This window comes from Poecilia reticulata, linkage group LG8 (genome assembly GCF_000633615.1).
Source record: "Poecilia reticulata strain Guanapo linkage group LG8, Guppy_female_1.0+MT, whole genome shotgun sequence".
Classification (NCBI taxonomy): Eukaryota; Metazoa; Chordata; class Actinopteri; order Cyprinodontiformes; family Poeciliidae; genus Poecilia; species Poecilia reticulata.
This window is the reverse complement of record NC_024338.1, coordinates 2,825,190-2,839,625: the sequence shown is the minus strand read 5'-3', so window position 1 is coordinate 2,839,625 and position 14,436 is coordinate 2,825,190. Positions and strand designations below refer to the sequence as shown.

The window sequence follows — 14,436 nt, the reverse complement described above, 5'->3', positions numbered from 1 at the left end:
AGCAATTAGCAGACACCTGGTGGAACTGTTCATCTGTTGAGCTCGTTATAGGCATCACCTCTCAGTGACACGCCGGTAAGAATGTTGTTAAAGGGTTAATAGAGGAGCCATGTTGTGACGACTTCCTGAAAGTGGAGTGTTAGAAAGAGCAGGAGCTTCTTAAAGAGAAATTTAAAGGCATTAAATTACAAGTAAAATTACTTTTGATGTACAGCATTTTTATAACATCTGGAGTTAATAATAATAATAATTTAGGTACATCACAGAATTTTTGTCCACTTTTCTTTGCAGAATAGGTGAAGTTCAGTCAGAGAGCTGAAGTCTTTCTACAGATTCTCATTGTTGTGTAGTTCTGGACTTTGACTGAGCCGTTCTAACACGTAAATATGATTTGATCTAAACCAGCTGTCCTGCTGGAGGGTTACACTTTGTCCCAGTCTCTGATTTTTTCCTACCTCCAACATCTTTCCTTCTGTGATTGTCTTGAATTTGACTCCATTCATTACTTTTATCAGTTATTTTTCTTCAGTAATGGCTCCTCTCTGTTTTTTTTTTACATGTTCAGCTAATGGATGTCGTGCTGACAGATCCCTGCAGAGTTTCTTTGGTTAATGCTTCAGATGGACAGCCATGTCCTGGTGGGTTTCTGTTAACCGCTCTTTCCATTTTTACAAGATAGTGAAATATTTAAAGCTTGAAATATTGTTTTACAACTTAACTCGTCTTTAAACGTCCCCATAGATTTCTCCCTGACCTTTCTGCTGTGTTCTTTGGTCTTCATGATGCTGTTTGCTCATAAATACTCTCTAAAGCCCCTCTGAGTCCTTCACAGAACAGCTGTATTCATACTCGGATTAAATTACAAGCAGGTGGACTTTATTTGGTTAAGAGGCCTTTTTCATTCAGCTGATTGCATTGAATATTAATTAAAGGTAAAATTGGAAAACAAAAACAGACCGTACTTTTCAGATTTTTACTTATTAACAAAATGAGAGGAAATGTGAAAGAAAGTGTGAAAGAAATTGCTTAAATTTCTATCACTTGCACATTAACACAACTACTTGGATTTTTTTCTACGTGCTCATATTTAAGCTTTAGCAAATATTCTGGTATGAATTTTGTAAATATTCTGATGAAATGTTGCAGAAAGACTTATGCTTGGGGTTAAAATGTCGATTATACCCACCATAACAGCAGCTGTATACACAACTTTAGAAGTACCATGTTGAAAAATGTGTTACTTTTATGCTGCAGATCAAGTTATTGTTGGATGTGAAACACTGTTGTATGCAAGCCAAAAAGTTTAAATTTTCTATATATTCTGATAAAATGTAGCAGAAAATATGATGTTTGGGGTTTGGAAATGCAGCTATAGACAATTTTAGAAAGAAGTGCTACATAGAAAAATGTCACAAAGCATTTTACTTTCAGAATAATTCATTCTACAAATAAAATATTCTGACACATAAAACCAAAATTCCTCCAAATTAACATGGATATGCACAAAGAAAAACTATGATTCTTTCGATTTGTGATATAATCTGGAGTAATTCCTGCAGGATTTTGAGGAATTGCTCTCGCTGTCTCAGATTAACTTCTCATTGTGACACTTCATCGGGAAAATATGGTGGCTGTTAGCAAAACAAACCCCCATCAGGGAGGAGCAGCGGCCGGGGGGCTGTCAGCAGCAGCAGCGCTATGGGAGAATGGAGAGGACAATCAAAGGCTGTTATTTTAATCTGTCCTGCCTCGGAGATTAGCCCTCCACATTGTCTCAATTGTTTTAACTGGGGAGGGAATGAAACGCTCCCTTATTGGGCGATCCTTGGCATAAATCTCTCAAGTTCAATAGTTTCAAAAAACTTGAGCTCCCAGCTGCCCCCCTCTCTTCCCTCATCCCACCTAATCCCAGCTAATACCTTCCTTTCCATTGGCTAATGGCTGAGGGGAGCCTGGGTGAAGGCGTCTTAAATAGTCTGGGGTGAGAATGGTTTCAGGGAAGGAGATTCATGAAGCTGCAGGAAAAGGAGCTGCTGCTGCCTGAGGATTTATTTGGGCCTGAATTGGACTGGAGGCTGACTTCTGACTGGAGAAACTCCACTGATCTGGACCTCAGGTAATCTGGTGCTGAATGGTGGGACAGTAATCCAGCTAAATCTGATGTAACCATCATTAAAATCACATTTATATTATGTTTATTTATTTATAAATAGCACAACATTTCATTACCCTTTTAAGAAGAGAGATGCGTGGTGCCAGGCGTAACAAAATATGCTAATTTCTACAGATAGGTGTAATCAAGTGTGATTTAACAGATTATGAATTAAAGAAAAGCCAGTTTAATAAAGTGAAAATGAGTTTGGAAAAATGTTTGAACAAGTTAAACCTTTTTAAATACTACTACTATAATGTTATTAATAATGATGCAGTAGGTGCATTTTGTTTCTGAAACACCAAAAGGGTGGTTGTCAACATGTGTTTAACCTGTTTATCACATTTATTTTTTATTAGTTTTATGCATTACACATTATAAGCATTTTTAGCCCCACGTCTTTGTCTCTTGTATTTTCCAAGTTGTTGTTTTGGGTTTTGTTTAGGTTTTTATGCATATGTCTACAATCGAGTGTAAAACAAACTAAAACTATAATTTCATGACTTTTACATGAAGATGCATAATAGATGCATTATGTAAAAAAAACAACAGTTAATTGCTGCTGATACTGATTATGCTAAACGCTCATCTTCCTGGGACAAATCTCTTTTAGCATTTCAGCCACTACATGTACACCAGGAGTCCATCTAACTGTCCAAATATCTTATTAATACCATGACAATTAATGCATGATACATCAAATATATAATATCTTTATCTATTAAAATACTGCATGAACAAATATTGAGTTGGCAAATGCTACTTCATATTTTATGTATCTATAAAATTAATAATTATTTCAAAAAATACCATTCACTGTGAGAGCAAGTTATTGTTACTCAAAATATTCTTGGTTTTATCATAAATCTTTGTGGTCCTCTGTGTTTATTTTTTATTTTTCTGCCATTAATTACTCATTTACTCACTAACGTCTGGCGTTTGTTCAAATGAAAACGATGTTAATCAAAGAAATCCAGCAAAAATGATCGAGACATGTTTTCACATTGTTGCTAAATACCATGATTTAATTTAGTATTTTAAGGGTTTTTATGTGCTTCAGTGTGTTTCACGAGTAAAACAAAGTTGCTATATCATCAGAACAACTTCCTTTGTTGATGTAGAGTCGCGATGAACTCCCTACGTTTCTACGGAACCACGGGCAGTGGCGTGTATCCCGTCCACGGTGTGAACTCGGTGCTGTTCGACCTCCGCCACCAGGTGGCGCAGCGGTACCAGGCTTACCCCGCTGCTGCAGCTCCGGCGGCGCACACCTTCTCTGTGGCGGAGAGGCTCGCAGGTGGGTCAACAGGTCCGAACAAAAACAAACATTTCAGGGAAAGGTTCACTGAAGGTTTCAAGTCATCATCACTGTTAAAAATACAGAAAAAAAACTGATTTTAAATGTCAATCCTCTGCTGAGACCTCTATTAAAAATGAGGATTTAGCCTGAATCGAATATTATTAATAATAGGTAATCTAAAGTAGCAAAGAAGATAAAAATTACTATAAAGATATGGAGAATAGCCAAAAGTAAGAGATGCACTACTTCAACTTATTTTTACACAAGTTAAAGTAAAAAGTAACCATCCAAGAAATTACTGAAGAGTACTCAAGTAATGAGTACGAGATCAAAACATAATTTAATATACTAAATGTACATAATCAGATCAAAATATAAGATTATGTGGAAATGCAGGTATTTTAAAGACCAAAAATTAATTACAAAATAACAAAATGAAACTATTAAAATAATTCATAACAATAACAAAATTATGCAAAAGAAACATTTTTCCAAATCAGTTTAACTGATTATAAAATCTTCAGGTATTTGATTTGATTGACCTCACATACCTGAAGGTCACAATCACATTTTTTTTTTTGGGGTGGGGTGGGTTTAACCAAAAAGTTAGTTTTTTGGTTAAAACAAACTTTTATTTACTCAGTGAAGTTGCTCACAGTGGGTCGAGTATCCAGAGATTTTACTCAACAGTAGTGGTACTTCATGATAAAATGACTTAAGTTGTTACTCGAGTAGAAGTATCTGAGTAAATGTAACTGATGAGGCCTGTTTGTGTTTTGTCCTGTCAGAGCTGATCCTGGAGGCTCGCTATGGCAACCAGCAGAAGCAGCGACGCAGCCGCACCGCATTCACAGTGCCGCAGCTGCAGGCTCTGGAGGAGGCCTTCCAGCAGACGCAGTACCCGGATGTCAGCATGAGGGAGAGGCTGGCCATGTGCATCAACCTGCCTGAGGCGCGCATTCAGGTGGCACCACCCTTAACGTGACTCACGCTGACGTCGCTGTGCAAAAGTCCTGAGTCATTCCCCGTTTTCTTACATTTCAGTTGAACTTTCTGGGTCTCATCAGTTCTCCAAGCTTTCTGGAAATCCTTCTGTTTTATGTTTAACATCTGAAAAATTTTACAAGAATGTTTTGGTTTTGATGTTGTTTGTTTGAGTTCTTAACTCTGACATAAGAATCATTCAAATATAAAAAGTCTTACTCAAAGAATAAGTCAATTTTTCAAAATAAAGATCAGACAGACAGACAGACAGACAGACAGACAGACAGACAGACAGACAGACAGACAGACAGACAGACAGACAGACAGACAGACAGACAGANAGATAGATAGATAGATAGATAGATAGATAGATAGATAGATAGATAGATAGATAGATAGATAGATAGATAGATAGATAGATAGATAGATATTATTAAGCAGTCTGTGCTTAACATGTCTTTCATATTTGATATAAAGTTAACTTAAACAAAAATGAATCAATGGAACAAATTTAAATACTTTATCTTTTTTTTTCCCCAAAAACTTTTGTGGAACTTAAAACAACACAGTTATTACTTCAAATTTCTGTTACTTTAATTGATGGGAATGAGTTACAGTTACCACAACAGGTTTAAGTTATTTCAACTTATTTCTGTTGTTAAGATGTACTGTTAGGTTTTACAGTGTACAGATAACATGAAACTAAGCAAATAAACAGATTTAAATTACTTAAGAGGACAATTACAAGCAGACTCAGGGCTAGCCATTAAATCAATAATAACCTATATCAAGGTAGATGCATGATCAATACCAACAGATAATACGTCTGGTAGAATATTCAGTCATTTCACTGAAGTCTGATCCAGAGGAAAAACTTTAACCGCTCAGTTTCTTTCAGATTGCTAAACTAGGATGGTGGGGTCAACTAACTCACTTGCTCTCTGGTTACCTAGCAACTCACTCATTCTATGGTTGCCTAGAAACAACTTGTTAGGCAACTTGCACAGCATAAGTCCAATGTTCCGCCATTGAGCCTAATAACTGCTTTAAAAAAAAAAAAGCAGTGTGGAGTGAAAATGTGGCTAAAACAGAATAGGTTGTACCAGTTAAAAAAAGGCCAATAATTATCAATATTGACTGATATAGAACACTTCTTGTGGTATGTTTTATCATTTTAATCACTAATTCTGCCCTAAGTGTAAATATTCTGTCTCTCTGCTGGTTTTTTGTGCAGGTGTGGTTCAAAAACAGGAGGGCAAAGTACCGTAAAGGCCAGAGAAGCTCCTCTCTTCCACGGGATTCCTGTCTGGACGAAACTGTGCGGAGCAGCAAAAAGTCACCGGAGGAAGTGAAGACAGAAGACAAACAGGACGTCATCACATCACACGCTGAAAGCCAAGCCTCTTCGCGTTTCTGTCCTCCGTTCACTTCCACCGTGGATAAAACCCACGATGCTAACTCTGACGTGTCGCGTTTTGCTCCTTCGCTGCCGTCCGCGCCGCTTCTCTCCTTCTCGGCTGCAGATCGTTTCTGTCGCCCGCCTCAGCAGCCGCTTCTGTCCGCTGAGTTTCCACTTCCTCCGCTGTTCTGGCCACTCATACATCAGCACTTCTCCACCTCAGGGAATCTTTCATCTGCTACCAAAAATGGCAGCCCCGCTCTTCAGACTACTTGCTCCACTAAAGTGTTGGGCCACCGCAACCTGTAGCATCCAAACCCTCTGAACTCGTCTTGAATTTGATCCATTTCACCTTCAAATTACCATCTAGTCTTCACTCAGATTGGTTGAAGAACATCTGTGAACATAATCTTTTATGTCTTGCAACAGATTCTCATTTGGATTTAAGTCTGGACTTTGACTAGGCCATTGCATCAAATGCATATACTTTGACTTAAATGATTCCTTTGTTACTCTGGCTGTATGTTTAGACCAGATGTCTGCAACCTGAGCCTCCAGAGACGCAAGTAGCTATTTGGCTCTTTGCTAACTGAGGAGTTTAAATATAAATATAAGTACAAATGCAGGTTTTAGCATATTTTTATGAAATTATTTTACTCAATTCCCACAAGAGTATGGTACTAAAAGTACCAGAAATATATTTTTCATGTTGTGAGATTAGAAACTATTTGCTTTTTTTGTTTTTTAATTCAGTTTTTATTTTCACAATGTAAAGCACTTTGAACTGCCTTGCTGTTGAAATGTGCTGTAAAAATAAACTTAACTGACTGATTCTCCACAAATATCAATTGTATCCATACTCATTCAAAACTTTTGTTTTTCTCTGTTTGGAATCTAAAAATAGAAGTACACTCTTAGTTCTTCAAATATGATACATTTCCTCTGTCTAAAATCAAAAGTATTGTTTTTTTTAAAGATCATGTATGGCTCTATTAAAATGTATTTAGTTGGATTGGAAGCCAAAATGTCTCTTTGGATTGTAACGGTTGCAGATGTCGATCGATTTAATTTTGGGGTGTCAGAGTGAAAAGCTAGCTTGGTATCTATTTGTGTGTGTAAAGATTAAATATTTTTTACAATGCAAATTTTACTCACTGTGTTTTTGTTTAATGGCATAAGTCAAGATAACCTTGATGTAATTTACTTTTACTTACACATATTAACTTGGGACTCTTAGGGTGTGTTCACACTGCAGCCTGAAGTGACCCAATTCCGATTTTTTTTGCCAGGGTCGTTCACACTACCAGAAAATGCGACCTATATGCGTTCTGCAGTGTGAACGGGCAAACGACCTGAAAGTGTCCCGCATACGCAGTAGAGGGCGCAATAGCGTCAGCGTTCTCAGTGTTCTGCCAACCGCCATAAAAAGAAGAAGAGCTCAGTGTTTGCGAAAGTAAACATGGAGGCTAACGGTGGATCTTAGCTTACATATTTGAAGTTGTCCGACCGGAGCAGCATATTAACAACTTAATCCTCATATTGTCCGTCATGATTGTTGTTTTTCTTCCCTCTTGCGCGTATCAGGACACAGAATAGTGAGATTTGTTGAGAATCAGTGACGTTCAGTTTGGATGAATGCGGCCTGGACGTTCGGTCGCATTTGAATCGGATACGTATCGGATATGGGTCGCATTCGAAAAAGAATCCGACCTGTGCTGTTCACACTGCAATAAAAAGATCGGATACAGGTCGCATTACGTCAAAAAAATCGGAATTCGGTCACTTCAAGCTGCAGTGTGAACGCACCCTATTGTCTGTTTATCTTAGCCAACAGCTAGAAATATTTCAGTGGTGTAATACGGTTTCAAATGTAGATGTGAAAATGTATTAGAAAGGCTTACTTTTAAGTGACTCAGCGCTGCAGCATGAAGGCGTTAAATTAAACAAATCCACCTCTTTCTGTTTTTTTAAGCTTTGTCAGCCTTAGCAGTACTGATAGTAAAACTGGTTTCAGCATGCTAAAAAAAACCTCTGCAGTTTGTTTTGACAAACTCAACTAACAGTTGCCACGTGAGAAAATCTATTTCTGAAACATTATTTTAAAATGTAAGATTAGACTGATAATTGTCACCATAATAATACATGACAATATCATAAATTATCCAGATATGCCAGGATTTCTTATTTTAATAAGAAATCCTGGCATATTTCTTATTGAAATATGCCTATATATTTTTTTTTTTTTCATATTTTTTATGAATATGATTATATGAAATATGAAAAAAACTGTTTAATAAAAGAAATGTTTGAGAAAACAGGATGGGAAAATTATTTAAGGGATGAACAAACTTATTGTTTAGATTAATACACTAAAAACACATTTTGTGCTTACTGCTCCATGTTTTTGATAAAAGTGTGAAATGTTGTGCATCACAAAAATAACTTTTTAATAATTTGTCTAAATATACACCGTTTAAATTAAACTCTAGTATTATCACAATAGTTGTTTTTTTTTATTTCGTGTTTCCATTCATTCTTATTTCTTTGATACGTGGCATTAAACGCACATATTTACCAACTAAATCCAACCAGTTTAGAGCAGCTCCTGCGTATTCCTGATGTTTTGTCGTATTCTCCAAACCGGTTGAGTTAGTTTTTTTGCGTAACGTCGTGCAGAGAGAATAAGCGTGACGCTGCGCAGCTGAGGGAGGCTTAAAGAGACCACAGTGAAATCATACCGACTCCGAAGTTGGCGTCCGATTTGAAGCTTCCGACTCAGCACTTGTATAAAGGGAAATTTCACCCTTTAATTAGCCTAGCTCAAAACCTAAACTATTTAAGATGATAAGACATGAGCTGAGTTGTTTTACACTGTATACAGAATATTTAAAACAATATTTGTGGTTCTTAAAACTATTATTCTAGTTGAAAATCAAAATAAAACATAAATATTGAATACTTTTTGGTGTTTTTGAATTAATACCTGCTTGAATTATCTGCTTAGAGACAAGTAGACAAGTCAAATCTTCACAGCACACAGACGATGTAGGAGACTATTCATTTACTCTTTTGATTCCTAAACAAATCAAACTGCGTTATTAAGCCATTATGTTTTTAGGCTTACATTTCTTGTCTTTAAGACTATTGTCAAGTCAGCAGGTATTTATGTCATGATTGTTTTAGGCGTAACATTTCCTTAACATAAATATTGCTCTAATTTTCAGAGAAACTGAATTTTGATTTTTCAGTAAGCCAAAACAAAACAATTATATTTAAACCGAACAGAGATAAAAGTCTGAAATATATCAATCAATGTGTGAAAACACTTATTTTTTCAGTTTGAAAAAACTAATGATTTACTAATATAAATTATTAATAAATTACTAATATAAATTATTAATATAAATTATGTTTTCTAATTTGCAGTGATGTGCCCATAGAGCTTCGCTAACCCTAACCCCCTAACCTTATTGTAAAAAAAATCTAATTCAAAAATACTTTATGTATCCAAATGGGAAATTAAATGTTGCCACATTTCATCTACATCTCTTCAAAAAGTCATTGTGGATGGTGATGCTATGATCTGGAAGAATCTCCAGCAGCAGTCAGTCTTACAATGATTCTGAAGAGGCCTCTGACTTAAGACTGTCGCTGTGACTGTCATAACATGCTAACAGTGCAAAATCTGGCAGCAGCGATAATATTTCACAGCGACATTACCTGAACACCATCAGTTTTTGCTAAGCACTGCTAATCCACCTCATTTGCTTTTGCTACTCCTCTTTAAATCTCTGCCTTGTCTTATGGTTAGAAAGCTGGGGTTGGTGAATGATCCTTACCCATTGTGATAAATGGAAAAGATGGTTTGGGTTTTGGGTATTAGTTCAAGAATTATTTGAGCTTTATAGGTGCTAATTAGGTGCTCCAAGTTGTAAATCAATATTGTTACCATGGATGTATTTTTGACAACTACCCAAAACTTAAGAAGTAAAAGTAAAAATCCTTCTAGTTGGACAGCACCTAAAATCAGAGGGAATAAATGTCCAAACATTCAACACCTCAACCAAACCAGATTATGAAGAAAAATGTGCAAAACAACAAATCAGATCCAACAGAGCTAGAAACATGCTGCTATAGTTTATGAATATCATGATGTTTAAAAAAATCTATTTAAAGTTGTAGTTGTACCAAATACAAGTAAATATATTTTGGGGAATTGGACTATACAAAGTAAGTTATGAAAATAGAAATTATATATTTCTATTTTAAGTCCTCTGTTCCATTGTCTCATGCCTTATGTGATGTCATCAGAGGCGTGTTTTAGGAAGGCTACATTGAACAGTAAATCAGAAATTATGTGCAAAAAAATAGCAAAACCATTTAATAAAACTGCCATGGTGTGTTCTATTACAGATGTCAAGCCAAATTAAATTCGAGTTGGGTGTATTTTGTAGAAAATCTTGTCTGTTAGCTTTAAATCGGGTGGAATAGTCCTTTAGCAAATAGAAAACTAAAAATCAGACACCAACTTCATCGCTGTGAAATCATAGCAACTTAGGGACAAGAGGAGCTAAACGGGAAAGAAGCCAACGATCGAACAACCATGACTTCGACTGGGTTTCGATAGCTGAAATTTACAAGGTAACACGCTGTATTTTGACGACTAAAGTTGTTTTATGGAGGGCGAGTGTTTTGTGACCCTGTGTCTCCGTTTGTGAGCGTTCCGGTTCGGCGTTCCGTGAGCTAGTTTGCTAAAATGTCTCTGAGATCCTGGCTGCGCCGCTTGGTGAGCAGTTTCGGCTGGTAGGATTAAGGAGTTGCCCGGTAGTGCTGTGGGTAAGACCCGTAACCGAAGTTTGAGCCGTGAAACTACATTTTCAGGTGAATAAATTGTCTTTTTAGTTTCTTAACGTTTCTACAGTATCTTGTCGTATTTCTCGCGACGTCGTTTGGGACGTTGTTATTTTTCAGTTATAATGCATTAACTAACTAGCTCAGTAGCTTTGGGTATGTCAGTCAATGAATATTTTATGCCCCCTCTTGCTTCTACTTGCTCAGTTTGGTCACTAACATTTAGGTAAGCTGTGGTGGTTTTCCTGAGTTATCAGCGTAGCTAACGTAAGAAGGTTAGCTGTTTTTTTATCAGACGTTGGGCCAAAATTGACGGTGTTTTTGTGGTTGCTAGCTCTCTTAGCCCTTTTCATACGTTAAATATCATGTAAACATGAAAAATAAACGACATTTCCACAATAGCAAAGAATTGCTGCTGAAATTATATGTCGTAGACTACAGTTTCGTAATGAGAAATTAGCAGCGACTGAGCGATTTGAAGCTAACCATTTAGCATCGTACTATCTGGCCTTGTCCGCGGTTAACGCTAGGTTTTCGTATCACTGAAGCCTCACTTATTATTATTATTTTTGAGATATTCTTGAAGTAGAATTTTCTGTTATTATTGAGCTTCTAAAGGTGGTGTCGAGAATAAAGTCGAGCATTTGGTTTTACTTGAAGCTAAAGCTAAATGACAGCTGTTAGACGCTTCCGAAGCTTGTTAGCCATTAGCTTCCCTCAACATACCCTAAAAGGCCAGTGTATGTTAGTATAAATGTTAGCAAAATGTTCAAAACATATGTTAAAAACATTTCATATGAGATGTTATTAGTAGAATAACTTCTCTTGATCTCAAGCGCTTGTATGTGGGAGAAAAAGGGGGAAAGTTGCAGCATATTAAGATAAGAAATAATCTTATTTTAAGTCCCTCAATTTATAATAAATACTTGTGACTCAAAAATAAATGTTCATCACATAATTTGCGTTATTTTATTTAATCGTTTTCTTTTTCGATTGTATAAGTAAATCTTTCAGCAAATATTAATTGAATTTTATACATTTTAGTGGTTTGAATACATACTAACTGTTATTGTCTAGATCTAGAACAGTATGCAGTTGGTAAGTCTTTCTGTTCAACCATCCATTAGTCCAATGGACTAACATTTATCCATACAACCATCTTTTATGTTTTCCTTCCTTCCCGGTTTTTGTAAGTTCCTTATTTAAAACAGATGTTAGCCTTTGCGGTAGTGCTAAGTCGATTTCCAATGTGAGTATAAAGGCATGCTTGGTGTTCTAGCTATTAAAATGCACAAATGTAAGGATTTGTAGAGGTAGGCTTAAGTATTTGTAGATTTTATTTATTTTTGGGCAAACATATTGTTATGTTTGAGCTATTGTTTGCTCAGGTCATTGCATACATTTTGAATAAATTGAATTTTGTTTTTTTGTGCTTTATATAGATACTGTCAAACATTTCCTGACCTATGATTTGATTGATAAAGCAATCCTATTTATCTCAAGGTGCTTCAAAAGTTTTTTTGTTTTCTTTTGTCTTTAAACTTGAACACCTTGAGTTTTGAGTGTTGGCTTTATGCTTTCTACAGGGATTCTCAAAACTCTAACCCGCAATAGAAAGCATTTTTGGAGATGTGGGTGCAGTAGTTACTGTCACAAATCAAGGAACTGGGATCAAAACGATTGCTGCAAACTCACTAAAGGTAGCAAACATAATGCCATCGCCATTCAAAAGAAAATCCTGGTGTTTAGTACCAAGTGGATCCTCTTTGTTTACATTAGTAGTACATTGCTACTACAGCAGTTATGTCAAAACAAATAATTCACTCTGAGGGATCTTTTAAAAAAACATTAAAATAATAAAAATATTGTGCATTGACTAAAAAAAACAGCCAGTTAAAGCATTTTAAAATTCATAAAATCCTACCCCCTCAAAATTTTCTGCAAATATATCAATAATCAGCATCATTTGATGTACTTTAAATTTGTATTAAAATCATAATTTGATGCAGAAATGGGAATAATATTGAACATTTCTTCACTTTAATCTTTCATTTTATGTTGGGATCAAAACGGCCACCTCTATCAGGAAACCTGTAGCAGATTATAGTTTTTAGAAGAGAAACTCGTCTCACCAGGTCAGACCTCAAAGAAAGTATCATTCGGTATCAGCAAAGAGAAACTTTTTTTTGTTGTTGCTATACTTATAATAAAAAATGTAACAGTTTCTAGCTAGTTATATGTAAAATAACAATATATAACCTTGCCAATTTTAGGTCATGATTATATTTGTTAAATCCCGACATCTTGGATTGAGACCTTCAAGTTGTCTAAGGTCTATAAAAGCAGCTAGTTATTCAAATAGTTTTGAATTCAGTGGAAGAAAACCGTTTCAGAGCTTTTCTTTTATTATTAGAAAAATAAACATCCATTCAAATTCATGCAGAAACTATCAAAAATGTTAACGGTTAGCTCCCTGCACACACAAACACACTACAGTAATCAACAAACTATAATGGCAACTATGAGCTCATTGTCAGACTTTATCACCAAGATGTTGGCAACCATGTGATCACTGATACGGTTGTACTTATATTTATCATCTTAGTAATTATATTCTGTGTTACTGACCAGATTGATTGAAAATAATCTTAACTTTAGTCACTGTTTCTAAATTGTAGTTTGGAAATTTATCAACTAATCGTCTTTATTTTCAAAAATGGTGTTTGATTGCTGCATTTAATCGCTGATCTAATATATTTTAATAACCTGGTATCAAAGCTGTGTGGTTTACATCCTGTAATGACCAGAAACAGAAGTAATGAGACTGACACATTTTACATGTGACAAGTTATTACCGTCTTTACAGCTTCGCCAATGATCTCTAAACATTTTTTTTTTTAAACTGTTGTTTATCAAGTTCTTTACAGATATAAACAGCGTTACCAGCAGTTTCCATTTTGACTCAAAGTGTCTGTGTTGGCTATAAACTGTCTTCATCTGACCATGTGGTTTTTTTTTCTGTGTTTTTTTTAAGATGAGATCTGCAAGACTAGATCTAAAACCAAGAATAATTTAATCCAATGTATAGTGTTCAATATGCACCCGAATGAACAAAAACTCCTGGTGAAAATCAAACGGTTTCTGAAATTAGCCTTTATTTAAGTGGTGTACAAATTAGGTGATTTAAAGCCTCTTATTGTGACCAATTGTTAGTTTTTTTGCATTCCTACATCAATACAGAGATTTTTACTTTGCTTTTTACTTCTGCTAAAATTCTAGTTTGTTCATTTTCACATTAAACTGTAAATCAGAAGCTGTGCCTCTGATTAGAAGAAAAACACGAGATATTAGATCAAAATCTGTAAATTTGTCTAATTTTCCGTTCAGTACTTCCTATTGAGAATGTTTATTATAGGCCTTCTGACACATTTGTACTTACGGAGAAATGTTGAGAAGAAAAATGTTTTAATTTAATGTTGACATATTAGTAGTAAATTGTTTCTAAAAGCAATTCTTCTGCTAACCTAGGAAGCTGCTCCTCTGTGTCATTTATTGTCACTTTACTAAATCAGATTAGTTGAACATTTTATTACTCTATTTTTCATTTCACATAAATGTAATTGCGTTCATTAAAGCTCATTATTCATTCATTTTTAGCATCCCCCCAATCCATTCAATATCTTATTTTGAAATGATAAACGGTGATTATTTTTATTGCAATGATGTAAAATAATTAGCATTATTAGTCTT

At 35.4% G+C, this 14,436-nt stretch overlaps 2 protein-coding genes across 6 annotated transcripts in view; both read left to right on the top strand.

Moving 5' to 3' along the window:
- Nucleotides 1-245: 245 nt before the first annotated feature.
- On the top strand, nucleotides 246-7,131 carry dmbx2 (diencephalon/mesencephalon homeobox 2). Its single transcript, XM_008415134.2, has 4 exons — nucleotides 246-2,116; nucleotides 3,274-3,449; nucleotides 4,241-4,416; nucleotides 5,671-7,131. Exons 1-4 carry the CDS (start codon nucleotides 2,010-2,012, stop codon nucleotides 6,142-6,144), a joined length of 933 nt encoding a protein of 310 aa, XP_008413356.1. The 5' UTR covers nucleotides 246-2,009; the 3' UTR covers nucleotides 6,145-7,131.
- Nucleotides 7,132-10,355: 3,224 nt separating this feature from the next.
- Nucleotides 10,356-14,436, top strand: part of csnk1g2b (casein kinase 1, gamma 2b) — a 47,072-nt gene continuing 42,991 nt past the window's right edge. The window contains exon 1 of one of the 5 annotated variants that reach the window (XM_008415131.2): nucleotides 10,356-10,476. The gene's annotated coding sequence lies outside the window, so the exon portion shown is untranslated. Of the gene's footprint in view, nucleotides 10,477-10,562; nucleotides 10,717-14,436 lie in introns of those variants that run through there. The other 4 variants (XM_008415126.2, XM_008415133.2, XM_008415132.2 and 1 more) reach the window with 4 other exon arrangements.